At 38.8% G+C, this 15,957-nt stretch overlaps 1 protein-coding gene and 1 pseudogene across 1 annotated transcript; both read left to right on the top strand.

Annotated features, from left to right (window-relative positions):
* Positions 1 to 15,957, top strand: part of LOC122145497 — a 643,912-nt pseudogene that overhangs the window by 180,278 nt on the left and 447,677 nt on the right.
* LOC122145528 lies at positions 904 to 8,334 on the top strand. Its single transcript, XM_042759302.1, has 2 exons — positions 904 to 969; positions 7,010 to 8,334. The coding sequence occupies exon 2, from the start codon at positions 7,018 to 7,020 to the stop codon at positions 8,050 to 8,052; it is 1,035 nt and encodes a 344-aa protein (XP_042615236.1). The 5' UTR covers positions 904 to 969; positions 7,010 to 7,017; the 3' UTR covers positions 8,053 to 8,334.

Here is a 15,957-nt window from a genome sequence, read left to right as displayed (position 1 = left end):
AAAAACTTTTCAAAGCATGGTGTATGAAGGAATACTTTAGTTTAATTCGATTATATCTCGAGAATTTGAATCAAAACCATGCAGTGCTTTACATACAGTTCTTCATAGTCAATTGATAACATACAGCACAATCTGTGTTATCCAGTCAGTTTCTGAACTAATGACTCGATGGCAACAGTACAAATTCATTATACAACGCATGATTGGGTTCACAGACAATATTACTGGCCAACCTTACAAGAAGTTGATCAGCTTTGTTTTTAAACTGACAGATAAACTCATCTACCATACAGAATCACAGTACTGCAAAACACTCATAATTACAGACTGGAAAAATAATAAATAATCTGCTTTCCTGAAAAAAGACCTCAGTCGGCAGAGGAAGTAGATTCTTTGTACTGTATTTTGTACAGATACTATCGATATGATCTTTCCATGATAGCGTGTTGTCTGTCTACTCATAAATACTTATATGCTTGTTCTCATCATGTATAACAACAGATAAAACTGCTCACCTCAAGCTCTTATCACTTCCTCTTTCACCACTTCCTCTTTCTTTAGCACACATAAAGACTACAAAACTGCTGAAGTGTGCTTCATCATGCTCTTTTTGTTTAACACTAGTGCATGCTGATGAAGTTTTATTCTTCTGTAGTAACTCGTGTCATAGTCTACGAGTCAACATACCTGCTGTAGCCAAGTGTATTAGATCCATCACACAGTGTGATCTGCAGTGATCTTATAGCACTGCTACAATCATGCCGGCTTTAGAGAGTGATTTCATTATCTCAAGAGCACAGAGCTGATTACGTTTAGAAGTTTTGTTTAGTTTTTTATGAATTGGGAGAACTCTGGTCCTCACTCCAAGACAGCAGGTGGAGATAAAACCTCAACACTGGTGCCACCCTCAACAGAAGAAGAAGAAGAAGAGGAAGAAGAAAGCTTAGTCACAGACAGCTGGAAAGAAAGGTAAGGAGGGTTATGCTCTTCTCTGTCATATCTGTTTCAAATCTTTAATTATACTGACCATCATGCTGGTTAAAGAAATATAGTGTTGTTAAGATGCTTATTTATGTGTGAGTATTTTTGATGGATGGTGTAATATTTGTAATATTATTCAGTGTTTTTGTAAATTCCATGAGGCAGAGCATATATCTTCTGTATATTATATCGTGTTTGAGTTTTTTTGGGGGGGTATTATGCTTGTAAAAGGATCTGTGACAAATGTCTTTTCCTAGAGGTCACATTTTTAACTTCAAAATACAGGTATTTTTTAAATTCACAAATCTAAAAACATTTGTTCACAAATACAGTCATTGTAGACCATGTTAAAATAAAAATTTTCCAGAACCACAAAATTAGAATGAATAACTTCAATATTGACATTCAGGTGAAATTACCTCATTAAAAATAGCATAGCTGTTCATTAAATGTGTTGAGGTGGGATTCTGTACGATCTATGATCAAAAGCACAAATAAAGGCCATATCTTTCTCTGAATTTGTAAATAAGTTTGTACAAATGTACCTGTGCATTGCATAAGCTTGTCAGTCAGACATGATCTCAGAAAATGATCATACCTCTCTCTCTCTCTCTTTTTTTTTTTTTTTGAATGCTGGATCTGCTGGAAGTGTTTTTGTGTGTGTGTGTATGCACTCTTTTTCTGCTACACATCGGTCACAACTGCATTCAGAGAGAGAGAAAGAGAGAAAAGATAAGTCACGTTTAAGTTGTCAGCAAATGCTTTACCAGAACAATATAAAAAAATAAATCAGAAAATAAGTAGCTGTAGAATTACAGTACAAAACTATATGCAAAGCTATTAAATAAAACACGTTATAATGGCATTCGTTATAAACAACAAATGTCTAGTGTATACATTGTGAATATTTATTATGAAAAGAAGGCTTTTTTCTTCACTTGCGTTCCAGTCTCTGGGTAAATTATACTTCACATGTGCATAAAAACCCCAACTTCAAATACTCTGTCATTCTTGGTCATACAGGTAAGAGCAAGACATCATTCGAAACTTGTGAAGAGGTTGTTTTTATTTGTATTGACAATAAAAACAGAACAACGTGCCTTTATCAAATAAAGCAAGCATACAAAATGAGCTTTTTGTCTTCTCAGTTTCCCTAAATTTGTTGAGCGCATCACAAAAATGAAAGTAGACTTGTACTGTTTTTCTTTGGCTTTGTTAATTGTGTAAATATTACGATAAACATATTTTGTGTAGGACAGTTCAGTTTGTTTCTTTGATATAATTGTATTTGTTTTCATGCAGCTCACAGAATTGCTGGCATGTGATGAACTGAATAAATCAGAATGTTCTGCTGTTTATATTCAATATCTGGTTTTCAACCACATATTAAAACAAATGAAATCATGTTTGTGTGTGTGCACATGCCTCGTGTGTAATTTGTGGGACTCTTTTACTGGAGCACCAAAGCAGTTGTCAATGGCTGCCATAACAGCATCACCCTCACATGAAAGACATATTAGAGATGTTATTAATATTAGTTAGAAACCCTTTTTCTCATCAGACCAGGTCCCCACTGTGCTAAACATCACGTATTTATTTATTTTTCAGTTTAAATTTTTCTCAACTCCTTTTTAATAGTTAAATTAAACTGTATTCATTAAAAGGCATGTCTAATTAATTGAAAGCGTGAAACATCACACATCAATTTATTTTTATTACCTTTTACCTTACTTACTTAATTTACAACTATATTTAGACAGGGCTCCAAGATGTTGGTTAAATGTTATTAGTACAGCTGATGAGCGCTAGCAAACATCAGTAAAAGGTATTTTTAAAACACTTCTGTCACTGAATGAATATATTGGTGTTTTACTTCTTTAAAATATATATACTTATTTATCATGATGTGGGCTTATTTGGAACACATGCAGGCTTGAATAGTTCTGAAGTACTAATGAATCAACTAATGAATACATTTTCAAATGAGAGATAACTCATTTTTCTCATAAACCATGTCAATATCTATCAAAAAACACATAAACTTAGATTTTGGTGTGCTCAGTGGGTGCACTTACCCTACATGTAGGTTATGTATATTTAGGTTTAGCTTATATTTAGTTAATAATCTTAATTCTAGCGAACACAATTTAAAACTTTTCAGAACTTTAAAATACCCCTGTTCATCTAGATTTATATAATAATAATTCCTTACATTTATATAGCGCTTTTCTAGGCACTCAAAGCGCTTTACATAGTCAGGGGGTATCTCCTCAACCACCACCAGTGTGCAGCATCCACCTGGATGATGCGACGACAGCCATATTGCGCCAGAACGCCCACCGCACACCAGCTTACTGGTGGAGAGGAGACAGAGTGATGAAGCCAATCAGCAGATAGTGGGATTGTTAGGAGGCCATGATGGTCAGAGGCCAATGGGCAAATTTAGCCAGGATGCCGAGGTTACACCTCTACTTTTTTTGAAAGACATCCTGGGATAATGACCACAGAGAGTCAAGACCTCAGTTTAACGTCTCATCCGAAGGACGGTGCTTGTTAACAGTGTAATGTCACTACACTGGGGCGTTAGGACCCACACAGACCACAGGGTGAGCCCCCCCTGCTGGCCTCACTAACACCTCTTCCAGCAGCAACCTAGTTTTTCCCAGAAGGTCTCCCATCCAGGTACTGACCAGGCTCAGCCCTGCTTAGCTTTAGTGGGAAACCGGTCTTGAGCTCCAGGGTGATATGGCTGCCGGCTTGTTGACCTTGTTACACTCACTTATGTAAAAACAAAACAAAACATGGTGTTATTAATACAGTACGACTGTATAAACCATTTTTTTGGCAGGTTGATCGTAGTTTGAATGGTTGATGTTTAAAAGATTGTTAACATAAAACACTGCAGAAGAACTCTGGTAAGCTACGTTTATAATCGCTTGTGTGTTTAGCCTCCAGTTCATCTTGTGATAACATGCTCCTCCGCGTCTTTGACCGGTTTAATCCTCCTCCGTCTCATGTTGCTCTTCCCCGAAAGCCGTCTCAGTTTCACCGCTGCTTGTGTCAGTGTCGCCCCGGGACTCAAAAACTTTGCTACGGTCTCGTAATGTCGTGCAACGCGGTGCCAGAAAGTTAGCAAATTAGCACAATCTTTTTCTCAGGTTAGCGTGTAGTTTAAGTTTATCGGTGTCTTCACCATATTAATAAATATACAACATCAATTGCGACACAGAGACACCTCGTAAGAAAATTTCATCAACTTAATTTCACAATTTTACGAACAATTCAAATATACAATATCTTTTTTTATAATTGAATTGTCAAACTGTGAATGTGAAATACAGGAGATCCCACAGCTCACACATCCAGAAGCAAAGAAACCTGTCAACGCTGCCCGGCGACTTTATTAATAACAGTTTAAATACTGAATCTGATATTTCCCAGCAACGAGAGGATAAAATCACTGTTTCTGAAGTAAACTCACTCATTGTAAAGAGAGACACACAGATGCACTTGTTTGCAACTTTTCCTCTCTCTCTCTCTCATTGTCCATGTTAGAGATCAAGGTTTATCTGTTTCTAATTACTGGGGACTAGCCCCCTCAATGTCTACGGTGGATATGGCTCTGATCAGACATTAAAATATACATTTCCAATTTGGACACTTTTGCTCCTCTAAAAACACGCACACATATTTGGGTGTTGTTGCTTCTCAATTACACAATCATTTGACTGTTAACAACCTTTTTGAGCCATACCAGTCTGGGTTTTGGAAACTGCACAGTACTGAGACAACCTTGGTCAAAGTTACTAATGACTTAATATTAGCATCTGACGCTGGATCTGTCAATCCTTATCCTTCTGGATCTAAGTGCAGCTTTTGATACCATTGATCATATGGTATTACTTAGTCGACTTGAATTGGTCTTTGGGGTGATGGAGATTGCTCTGGATTGGTTCAGATCCTATTTAACTGATCGTAGTCATTTTGTATTTATGGATGGTCACAGGTCAGAGGTGACCAAAATACAACATCGCCGATCTGGAGCCATCTACATTCATGTCACCTATCCGCGTTTGCACAAGTTCCCGTGATCGCAAATGCCTGGCTGGTCAGGCTTGGTGAGGCTTTCTCCAAACTGGCCAAATAAAAAAAGAGACCATGATTAATGAAAGATGTTAACAAGAAATATGGCAATGATTCATATTTCAAAGAGAGTCCCTGTGTTAATTTGAAAAAAGTAATTGTCTTCATTAACGCGCTAATTTTGACACCACTAATATATTTATTCAAATATTTTATATATATGTAATTTATAAAATTTTATTTACCACGGGTGGTAAAAATCTGCCACCGTCATAGCCCTATTTCACACTGTCTTTATGAGATTAAGTTATGGATGTCTGAAAATGTATTGTGTTTGAATCGAGAGGCAACCTACCGCTCTCTCTCTTGAAGCCTACACGCAAATGACTAAAACTGTAATTCATTGACTGGCCGCTAGAGGCCAGCTCCAAAAGGGACTCAGTCCCATAGACTCCTCATGTTAAAGTGCCCAACTTTACAGCAGAATTTTTTTTAACAGTCTGGTACAAAAAGTGGTTTTGGTCTATATAGCTAATTTTGCTCTTCATGACAACTGTGAGGGGGTGAATTTTTTTTAGAACCCATCCGTTTAAATTATATTAAGCCTTAAAGTTCTGCATAATTAAGGGTGTGGCAACTTGAGTGACAGGTAGATTTCAGCTGCTGTCACCACGGTCTAGCTAGGTGGGTGTGGTTTCAGCAACCAGCTCCCGCCTTTTTGCCCATTTTCGATTACCATGGAGTGACGGGCTGCCAAGATGGCGACGGCCCCCTCTGCCCAATTTGAGCTTCAAAAAAGCTCTTCAGGATTCTTTCTTGTAATGCCCTTCTTATTGGAGTCTCAAAATCTTGTATTAACGAACTTCAACATTTACAAAATTCAGCAGCCAGAATTCTTTCAGGGGCCAGGGTTGTTGATCATATACTGTATATTTGTCGCTTTCCGCATGTCATCATCCAAACAAACCAAAGTCTGATGTGAATCGAACCCAGGTGCATACCAAAAGTGCTAGTGTGAAAGCACCCTATCTTGCAGCACGGAAGTAAATATGATTACTTCCTTACAATGTGTTAAACATCTGTTTCGCTAGCACGGTATAAGGAGCGTATGGAGCGATGTGGTAGGAGCACACACAGAACACCATTAGACACCATGATGGAAAATATTTACCCGTGGTGTATAACACAGTAGGAGGATGAAATGAAGAAGTGACCTGCCATAACTTATGAGGACATTTTAAATTATTTTGTTTTGAGAGAAGAGTATTACTCCGGTTAGGACCCTAAAGGTCCCAATCTGGGTTGTGCACTGTTCTCAGCAAATTCTTCATTTTAATTGCTATTAATATGAAAGCACTTTAAATAATTAAACTTGAAATAATTTTTATTGAAAGCCTTATGAACAAATATTAAAGACATACCTACTCTTTCATTTTGCCGTGGTTCCATAACATGCTCAGACTCATAGATGGAGTGTTTGGAACAGACATGAAAAGCAGAAAGTTTGAGAAACTTTCTGTTTGCTGTTATGCCTCTGCTTCTTTTTCTCGGTGGCAATGTAGCTAAAATCACAAGAAAGATGCAGACGGACAAAACAGGCGTTAGTGGTGCAGACACCGCTGAAAACGAAACCCCGTCATATTCTGAAGTTGAACTCGAAGTAAATGAAGTGAACCCCTTGCCATATTTATGCTTTATTATGCAGTGTAAGCTGTGCTTACCTAGGGAGACCAAAATAGCAGCTTGTAAAATCTCAACAAGACATCAACACTTCGCAAGCATGTAGAGGTAAGCTAAATAACTGCATTGTTGCACTGGTGGTTAAAATGAAGCTTTGACATTTTAGCAAGAGGTTTTGCACAAATTAGCCAAAAAGACAGTGGTCTATACTCTAGAATGAGTAATATAATGATGCTTAACATGTCTGTGTTGGTCTGTGTTGCAGGTCAAGGCATGATGAAAGACATTATCCCCAGAAGCAAAACTAAAGGTGTTGACATCTGTGCAGGGAAAAACTACACATATATAATCCGCTCTGATCTCGGCTGTTACATGCAAACAAGTGATTTAAACAAAGGTTCAGACCTCACTATTTTCAGTCTGCACCCCTCCTGCCGAAACGGAGACCATTATGTTGCTGATATGGAAGGACACTTTTACATCATCAAGGCTAAATCTTACCGCAGAGTCACTGATCTGTCAACAGACGCTGACGCTGTTGTTCAAGACCTTGATCCCGACTTCCAACATGGAGACCACTACTTGGGCATTAATAAGTTCTTTGTTGTCATTTTCAAACGTAGAGGAATTTGCAGAATAACATCTAGCCTGGGTATCATCTCCACTGATGTAAAAGTCAATTTGAGCCCTAAATCCAGCAGCGGTCTCTATTACTGGGGTCTGTCAGAGTGCTGCTGCTTCCTCAAGCCAGTCTCAGATTGGGGAGTCCAATACTGCAAAGGTGCCGACCTTGAAAAAGACGATGGTCTTGTGGACTATTCTGTTCACCCTGATGTTATAAACTTCCTGCCTGGCGGTCTGTCCATAACTAGAGGTCCAGCCTTTGGCAGGTGGGAGAATATTAAAACTATAACTAACAACAGTGACACACCGGTGACATGGCAGAAGAAAATCATTAAGAAGGTCGGTTACAACAAGGAGAAGATGACACAGATAACACACAACTGGAAGATAACTCCGTCAGTCTTGATCCATTCTGGAGATCTCACAGGGTTAATTGCTAAATGTCAGTTCTCCTTCTCTGCAGAATATGGAGGTGCACAGGTGTGCGCTATGAAGGAAACCTGGAATGACGCGACCGATGTAGAAGAACTGATATCATTTGAGCTGAAGCCACACAAGAGTTTATATCTGTGGCAGTACAGACTGGGTCTTGGTGATGAACCAGTGTTGTTCTGCCGTGATTTAATAATTAGCAATGAGCCGAACCCTCCAAATAATGTCCCACTGTCACCTGCACAACCATGAGAAAACATATCATCTCTGAAGAGAATCACATGCTTCAGTTAATGCTAATCTTTACATATCTGTACACTTTACTTAAAAATAAGAGAAGAGAGGATGATACTGTTTTGTATTAAACAATAAATACTATAAAATACTACACTGTTCATTGTACACTTGTAGAATATTTGTCTTTATGATAAAAAGATCCTTTCCCTCACTTGGTTTCTATGTAATTTTTACTTGTATGCAGTAAATCCGCTATTCAAAAACGGAAAAATTCACAATAAACCACAGTTATGACCACTTAACGTTTCTGTGCATCACTACACGGCACCCTTAGCATCCACGCTTAGTCCCAATTCACTGTGAGCAGCAAAAGTTGCTATTTTTATTTGTAGTTGACTTGATGAAAGTTGCATTGATACATATGCTTTAGCTTTAATATTTGTAACTGTGTTATATCCCTCCTTCTCTCCATATCCTCCTACTTATTCTTCCTCTGTGCAGTTCTAATGGCATTGAATTAATTTCACTTTTGTGCAATTAATCTGGAAAAAAATGACATTTCAGCTAATCACCATTATTGTGATCAGTGTTTGCTTTAGTTGTGCTATTCAATCTTTATTTTCATTAAGTTAACGCTCTTTTCTCTTACAATGTTCTTGATGGTGTTTCAGTAAGAACACTTGTACATTAATAGAGAAAGAGATGTTTCAATGATATTCATGAAAGCCGAACCACTGCTTTAATCTCACACTGTAGTATCACACAATACTCACACAACACACTTTTATTTAGTGAACCTTGTATTAAGAGAACCTAACGATTACACTCACCATCACCTGATCCCAACAGATCTTATTTTTTATTGCCTTAACAAATGTATTTCAGCACACTGTTACAACAGATAATGAAAACCTTGACCTAACATTAAAACACGAGTCAAGAGCGCAACTAAAGTAAACCACAGGAAACAGATGATTCTTCTGCACAATCTGACTTTGCTGCAGCCTGGAATTGAACTGCTGGTTTCGTCTGGTCAGAGGAGAACTGACCCCCGACTGAGCCTGGTTTCTTCCAAGGTTTTTTTCTCCATTCTGTGACCGATGGAGTTTTGGTTCCTTGCCGCTGTCGCCTCTGGCTTGCTTAGTTGGGAACACTTCATTTACAGCGATATCATTGACTTGATTGCAAATTATTGCACAGATACCATTTAAACTGAAACTGAGCTGCATGATGACATCACTGAATTCAATGATGAACTGCCTTTAACTGCCATTTTGCATTATTGACACACTGTTTTCCTTATTAATGTTGTTCAGTTGCTTTGACGCAATCTTTTTTGTATAAAGCGCTATATAAATAAAGATGACTTGACTTAAAGACTGACCACAATAATGGAGGTTTGTTGAAATTTACAACATTAAATTAACAACATTAACATTCATTTTCAACATTAATTATGGGTGCTAAATTAATGTTGATTCAATGCAATTAAAGGAACAGTTCACTGAAGAAATTAAAATTAGTCTACACTGTAATAAAAAATAAAAGTTCTGTAGTTTTTAAAGGGAAAAACTGGCAGCTGTGGTTGACAAATACAGAAATAAATTGTAAACCGCTTCACAGTTTAAAACTTCATAGCAGTGTTTTTCTACAGTACTTAGCTGCGTGTGAAAATATTTAATTCCACTAATATTAATATAAATTTCTGAGGTGATTTTTTTTAGAAAATAAATATTATGTGTGGTTAGTAAGTTTTGGGGGGAAAATGTAGCTAAAAATAAGGCCATAAAACCCATACTGAATAGTTCTGAATAAGACTTTTGAGTAATCAGTCTTTATGTGAAAATCATCCTGTTTACTCATTCACAGAAAACAATATATTAATTTTATATTTTGTGATAGAAAAGCTGTATGCGAGGGAGTGACAATGCCCATGAATATTCAGTGATTCACACCTGAGACAAAGGGCCGTCCCCTAATGACCCATCAGTGAGTCATGTGACTGTGAGACAGAAAATAAAGAAACTGAAAATATCTAAAAATAAATTATCAAATTTGCATTTTATTTACAACACCTTATAATCAAAACACACATAATGAAGATCAAAGACAGATTATTGTGTATTCTGATCTAACCACAGAGATGTGAACTGACCGAGTCATTCCTGAAAACAGATTCTGTTCAACAAGTGAAACGAGTAAATCATACCTGATTTTTAAGTGTTTTCTGCTTCTTTCCATGGATGCAAGTAAAAATACCCATCACCAGTAGTCAATTAGCTTGTTTTACCATAGAATATCAGGGTAGCTGAACATCTGATGTTGGTACAGTGGTCTCAGAGGAGAACAGTTTGAAGAGACTCAAGTGAAAGTCAGCAGGATTCATCTGTGGTGCAGTTAATATCAGGAACATCTGCGTATATTGTTTTTAGTCATAGACTCATGCATGCTTTGTACTATTGTAAAAAGGGACACTTTAGTGTCCTGCACTAGAAGGGGACATAAAACATTGGACCACATATATACTAATGTGACTGATGCCTTCTCCCCCCACCTGGGTCAGTCTGACCACCTCTTTGTTCCTACTCCCAAAGTATACTCCGGTTATCAAATGTGTGAAACCTACATTAAGAACTGTTAAAATCTGGCTGGAAGGTGCTGACTCCACTGTTCAACATCAATTCCAGCACACAGACTGGAGTGAGTTTGCTGCACAGTCCACCACAAACTCTCTGATCAACATTGACAATTACACCAACTCTGTCCTGGAGCACATCAACAGATGTGTGGGCAGAGTGACCACACACACACAAAAATAATTTCCCCAATCAGAAGCCCTGGATGAACAGAGAGGTTCGCCTCCTGCTCAAAGCAAGAGATGCAGCCTTCAGGTCTGGAGACCGGGAGGCTTACAGCTCAGCCAGAGCCAACCTAAGGAAGGGTATCTGCCAGGCCAAACTCGCACATAAACACTTCAATTCTTCAGACCCCCGGCGTATGTGGCAAGGCATACAATCTATCACAGATTACAAACCACCTAACACTGTACCCCCCTCCAGCTCTGCCTCCCTCCCTTACGAGCTCAATCACTTTTATGCTCGTTTTGATAAAAATAATAAGGAGATCTCACTCAAAGTTGAGCATCAATCCAGTGAACTGCCCCTCACACTCTCCACCTCAGCTGTTTACTCCACTCTGTGTAAGGTGAATGCACGGAAGGCAGCTGGCCCTGACGGAATACCTGGTCGTGTGCTTAAAGCCTGTGTAAGGGAAACAGGTCAATTTAGCTCAAAGGGAATCATTTAAGATTTTAAAGGGAATTTGAACAGAATCACTGTTTCACGGCTGATCACTGAAACGGCCAGCGATTTACTGAACGAGCCGTATAACATCAAATCTGTGCTGGATATTAATATCCAAAAAGTATAGTGAAAACACTATTAATTAGCACAGTAACAAGATCAGCAGTTTAAGACATTAACTTGTAAGCACAAAACACAAGATACTTCTCTTTTCAATATGAATAAGGCTTTAAGACATATAAACTAATCTAACACATAAGCACACACACTCACACATTCACACAAGTTGCAGGAAGATAGAAAGTTAGGAAAGAGTGAGTTTAAGAGAATGAAAATGTGAAATCCCAAAGTTTACAGCAATACGTGAAATTGCATAGACATGAACAACCATTTAATCACTTAATTAACCCTCGCACTGAGTTCCTCAATGAGGTTAAAATTATATTAGATAACACCAGTACAGATGTGAGTCTGGAGGTTACTTGTGATGCCTGTTTAACGGGGTTCCCTTTTGTTGTCGCTGAAAAGGGGGTTTCCCCGAAGTTGCTGATTGGCTGGAAGTTCAGTAGTCGTTGAAGTGACGTCTTGGGAAGCCCATGGTTGGGCGTAGGCTGAAGATGCAGAGTTGTGGGCTGGTTGAAGTTGAACGGGCACTCGAGGTCAGACTCGGAGACACGGCGTTACAAAACTTAACTCAGAACACGAAACTCTCAAACGGAAAAGAAAAGAAGTAAAGTTTGACGAGACTAGGTGGTGTTTCTTCTCATCGTGGCTAAGTAGCAGCAGGCGTGCAGGCCGAAGCACGCTGGAACGGCGCTCGAAGAACGCTAAAAGTGATGACAAAGCATGACTAAAAGCTAATACAAGCAAAGCTAAAAGCCGGCATGACTGATAGCAAAAGCTAAACAAAAGCTCAAAGCTAAAAGCAAAATTTGATGGTGTCCTGAGTATTTAAACTGGCCTTTTGGCCACACCCTCAAATGTTGTCTTGACCAATTAGATATTGTCTTTTCTCAGGGTGTCCCGATGTTTGTCCCACCCATTCATAAATCATATGTTATCTTATCAAGCTTGTGGTCCGAATTTTCCCGCTCTTGCAGGGTATAATTTGGACATGATTCCTATAACAAGAATATGATACATTTGACAAATAACTGATGGTCAGAAACGTTTCAAGCAAGAATATTCGAACACACACATACTAAACATGAATATGATCCCTTAAGCTATTCAAGAGTTATTTAAAAAGACATACACAATAAGTGATTAGAAACATTAAAATCAAATGTGTGGCTTCATGTATGATATGGAGTTGAGCAATGGACTGATATCCATTTAGAAGTCTTTTTGGAGTTCATTTTGGTGCATATATGCATTGGAAGGCATTCTCTGTGCCATTCTGGTGAGAAAGGATATGTCCTGTGGAGACCAGAGGGGTTAACAGGTCTCCTTAGGAATTTCAGTCTGGTTTTTGCTAGGTGGGGGGAAGTCAATCCAACGATCTTGTTTACTCTCATGGCTTTACATGTGAGGTTCAGACTGTCCATTTCTTCGATTACTTGCCCCAAATTACACAATCTCTTCTTCGAATTGAAATTGTCAATAATTGTTCTAATGGTGTTAATGTTGAAAGCTGTTCTCTGAAAGAGTTGGTCGGTTATCAGACTGTGGTGCTGGGAGTTGATTTACAACATCCTGCCTTTCTGTGGAATTCGGCTCATGTTTCAACCAGGCTCCCGATCGAATCTTTAATTTGTCTGGTTCACGCTACACCTGTAAGGAGCAACTGGCTGAGGTCTTCAATGACATTTTTAACCTGTCTCTGGCCCAGACAACTGTCCCCACTAGCTTCAAAACCTCCACCATCGTGCCAGTACCGAAACACTCCACTGCCTTGGTACCTAACGACTTCCATCCTGTTGCACTCACCCCCATCATTGCCAAGTGCTTTGAGAAACTGGTTGCATCCCACTTAAAATCCTGTGTCCCTGCTACACTAGACCCATTCCAATTTGCCCATCTCCGCAATAGGTCAACAGAGGACGCCATCTCTACGGCACTTCACTCTGCCCTCACCCACCTGGACAGTCAAAACACACATGTGAGAATGCTGTACATTGATTTCAGTTCTGCATTTAATACTGTAATCCCCTCCAATCTGATCTCCAAGCTCAGCCAGCTTGGAATCAGCACATCCATCTGCAACTGGATTCTAGATTTTCTGACTAACAGACCTCAGTCTGTTAAGTTAGGTAACCTCTCCTCCTCCATCATCACCCTGAACACCACAGGGCTTTGTACTGAGCCCTCTCCTGTACTCCTTATTCACCCATGATTGAGTTTCTGTTTATGGCTCCAACACCATAATCAAATTTGCAGATGACACCATGGTGGTAGGTCTGATCAAAGATGATGATGAGTCAGCCTACAGGGATGAGGTGAAGCACCTGGCTGTGTGGTGTGCCACCAACAACCTGGATCTAAACACCCAGAAGAAAAAGGAGATCATTGTGGACTTCAGGCAGACTAGAAGTCATGCACACACCCCCATCTACATCAACGGAGCTGTAGTGGAGCGTGTGTCAAGTTTCAAGTTCCTTGGCATCTACATCTCTGATGACCTCACCTGGTCCCTAAACACCTCCATCCTGGTCAAAAAGGCACAGCAGCGCCTTTACTTCTTATGGAGCCTTAAGAAAGTTTACCTGAGTCCCAGGATCCTTGTGGAATTCTACTGCTGTACCATTGAGAGCATACTCACAAACTGCATCTCAGTATGATACAGCAATTGCTCCGCATCTGACCGCAAAGCACTCCAGCGGGTGGTGAAAACTGCTCAATGGATCACCGGCACCCAGTTAACTTCCATTGAGAACATCTATCACAAGCACTGTTTGGACAGGGCAAGAAACATCATCAAGGATGCCTCTCACCCTAACCATGGACTTTTCACTCTCCTTCCATCCGGCAGGCATTACAGGAGCCTACGCTCTCGTACTAGTAGGCTCAGGAAGAGCTTCTTCCCTGAGGCCGTGACCCTTCTGAACGCCACACCAATCTAACCTGCACCTGCTTTCTTACTGCACTGGTCACAGTACTTTACAAACATGTATTGCACTACTCATATTTTGCACAGACTACACATTGTTTAAGCTATCACACTGTAAACTAACATTGTTACTGTACATAGCACAGTAAACTTTCTATAAAAATATTATTGCACTACTGATTACTTGCATAGAATACATTGTTTAACAGTACTATTGTACACTCAACCTACTGTATTTATTACCACTGCTCTTACGTTGCTACTGTTCATATAATGTACATATAACCCTACATTGCTCTGTTCATAATGTACATATAATCCCTACATTGCATTCCTATTTATATTCTGTACATACTGTACATACAATACTGTATATAGCAACCCCACTGTACATTCTGTAAATCATAGCTTCACTTACTCTGCACTTTTATGTATATAAAACACTATATTCTTGCACTTCTGATTAGATGCTAACTGCATTTCATTAGCTCTGTACTTGTACTCTGCATAATGACAATAAAGTTGAATCTAATCTAATCTAAAAACTTGAAACAGAATCAAGACTGTGAAAACAAGGAACTGAAACAAGACTATGAAAACAAGGATCTAACACGGAGAGGCTTATGTATCACAGCTATCGCTAGGGGAGGGATATGTGCAGAACAATACTCAGCAGAGTGTGAAAGGAAGTCCAATGCTTATAAAGCGTGTCTGATGATTGTGCTGTGTGTGTGTGTGTAATTGGTGGCAGCTGTGTGTGATAGTTTTCAGGTGACTGTGATTGGTGCATGGGAAATATAGTCCAGGGTGTACTGTGTCGTGTGAGAATCTGTGATGTGGATGATGACCTGGTGAATTAACGGCAGTTCAGTGACTGGATCATGACAGTAACACTGTAAATTAAATGCAAACATGGTAACCTGTGTTTTATAGGAACACAGACTAAACAACCCTTCAGATGTTACAATGCTGTATTTATTTACAAGATAAAAGATAAAACCCTTTTGGAAACTTTACTGTCATTTCTTTAGCTTTTTTTTTATTTTTGTTCAAATAAAAAATTGGAATTTTATTTAAATGTGTGTCATTATAGTCTGTAAAAAGGCTTCATATGTGTATCTTTAAAAACAACAGACGTTGGCCAGAGTGCTTTAAAAATCAAACATAACAAAAAGTCTAAAATTATAAAACACAGTCATCTTTGATAGCTTGATTTATTTCATTTATAACTCATCAGTATTATACAAAACAATGTTGCATAAACAAAATGGGGGGTATTTTATGTTTCCAGAAGAGGAGAGTAATAATGAGAGAAGGAAAGAGACAGATACGGGCTTCCTCAGTGGCACTTCATCACGAATGAAGTAGGGGTGTAAATCGGATGGTTCGTCTCGATACGATGAAATATCGATTCTCATAACCAGCGATACGATATTTGCAGATACCTCAAAAAATTATATGATATGATATGATTTCGATACGATTCGATCCAGGAGTATATCAGTACATTTATAAATATTATGTATCTATGCACCTACATATTATGTATCATGTTATATTATGTACCTA

This window comes from Cyprinus carpio, chromosome A7 (assembly GCF_018340385.1).
Source record: "Cyprinus carpio isolate SPL01 chromosome A7, ASM1834038v1, whole genome shotgun sequence".
Lineage (NCBI taxonomy): Eukaryota > Metazoa > Chordata > Actinopteri > Cypriniformes > Cyprinidae > Cyprinus > Cyprinus carpio.
This window is presented reverse-complemented; position numbering and strand designations above follow the sequence as displayed.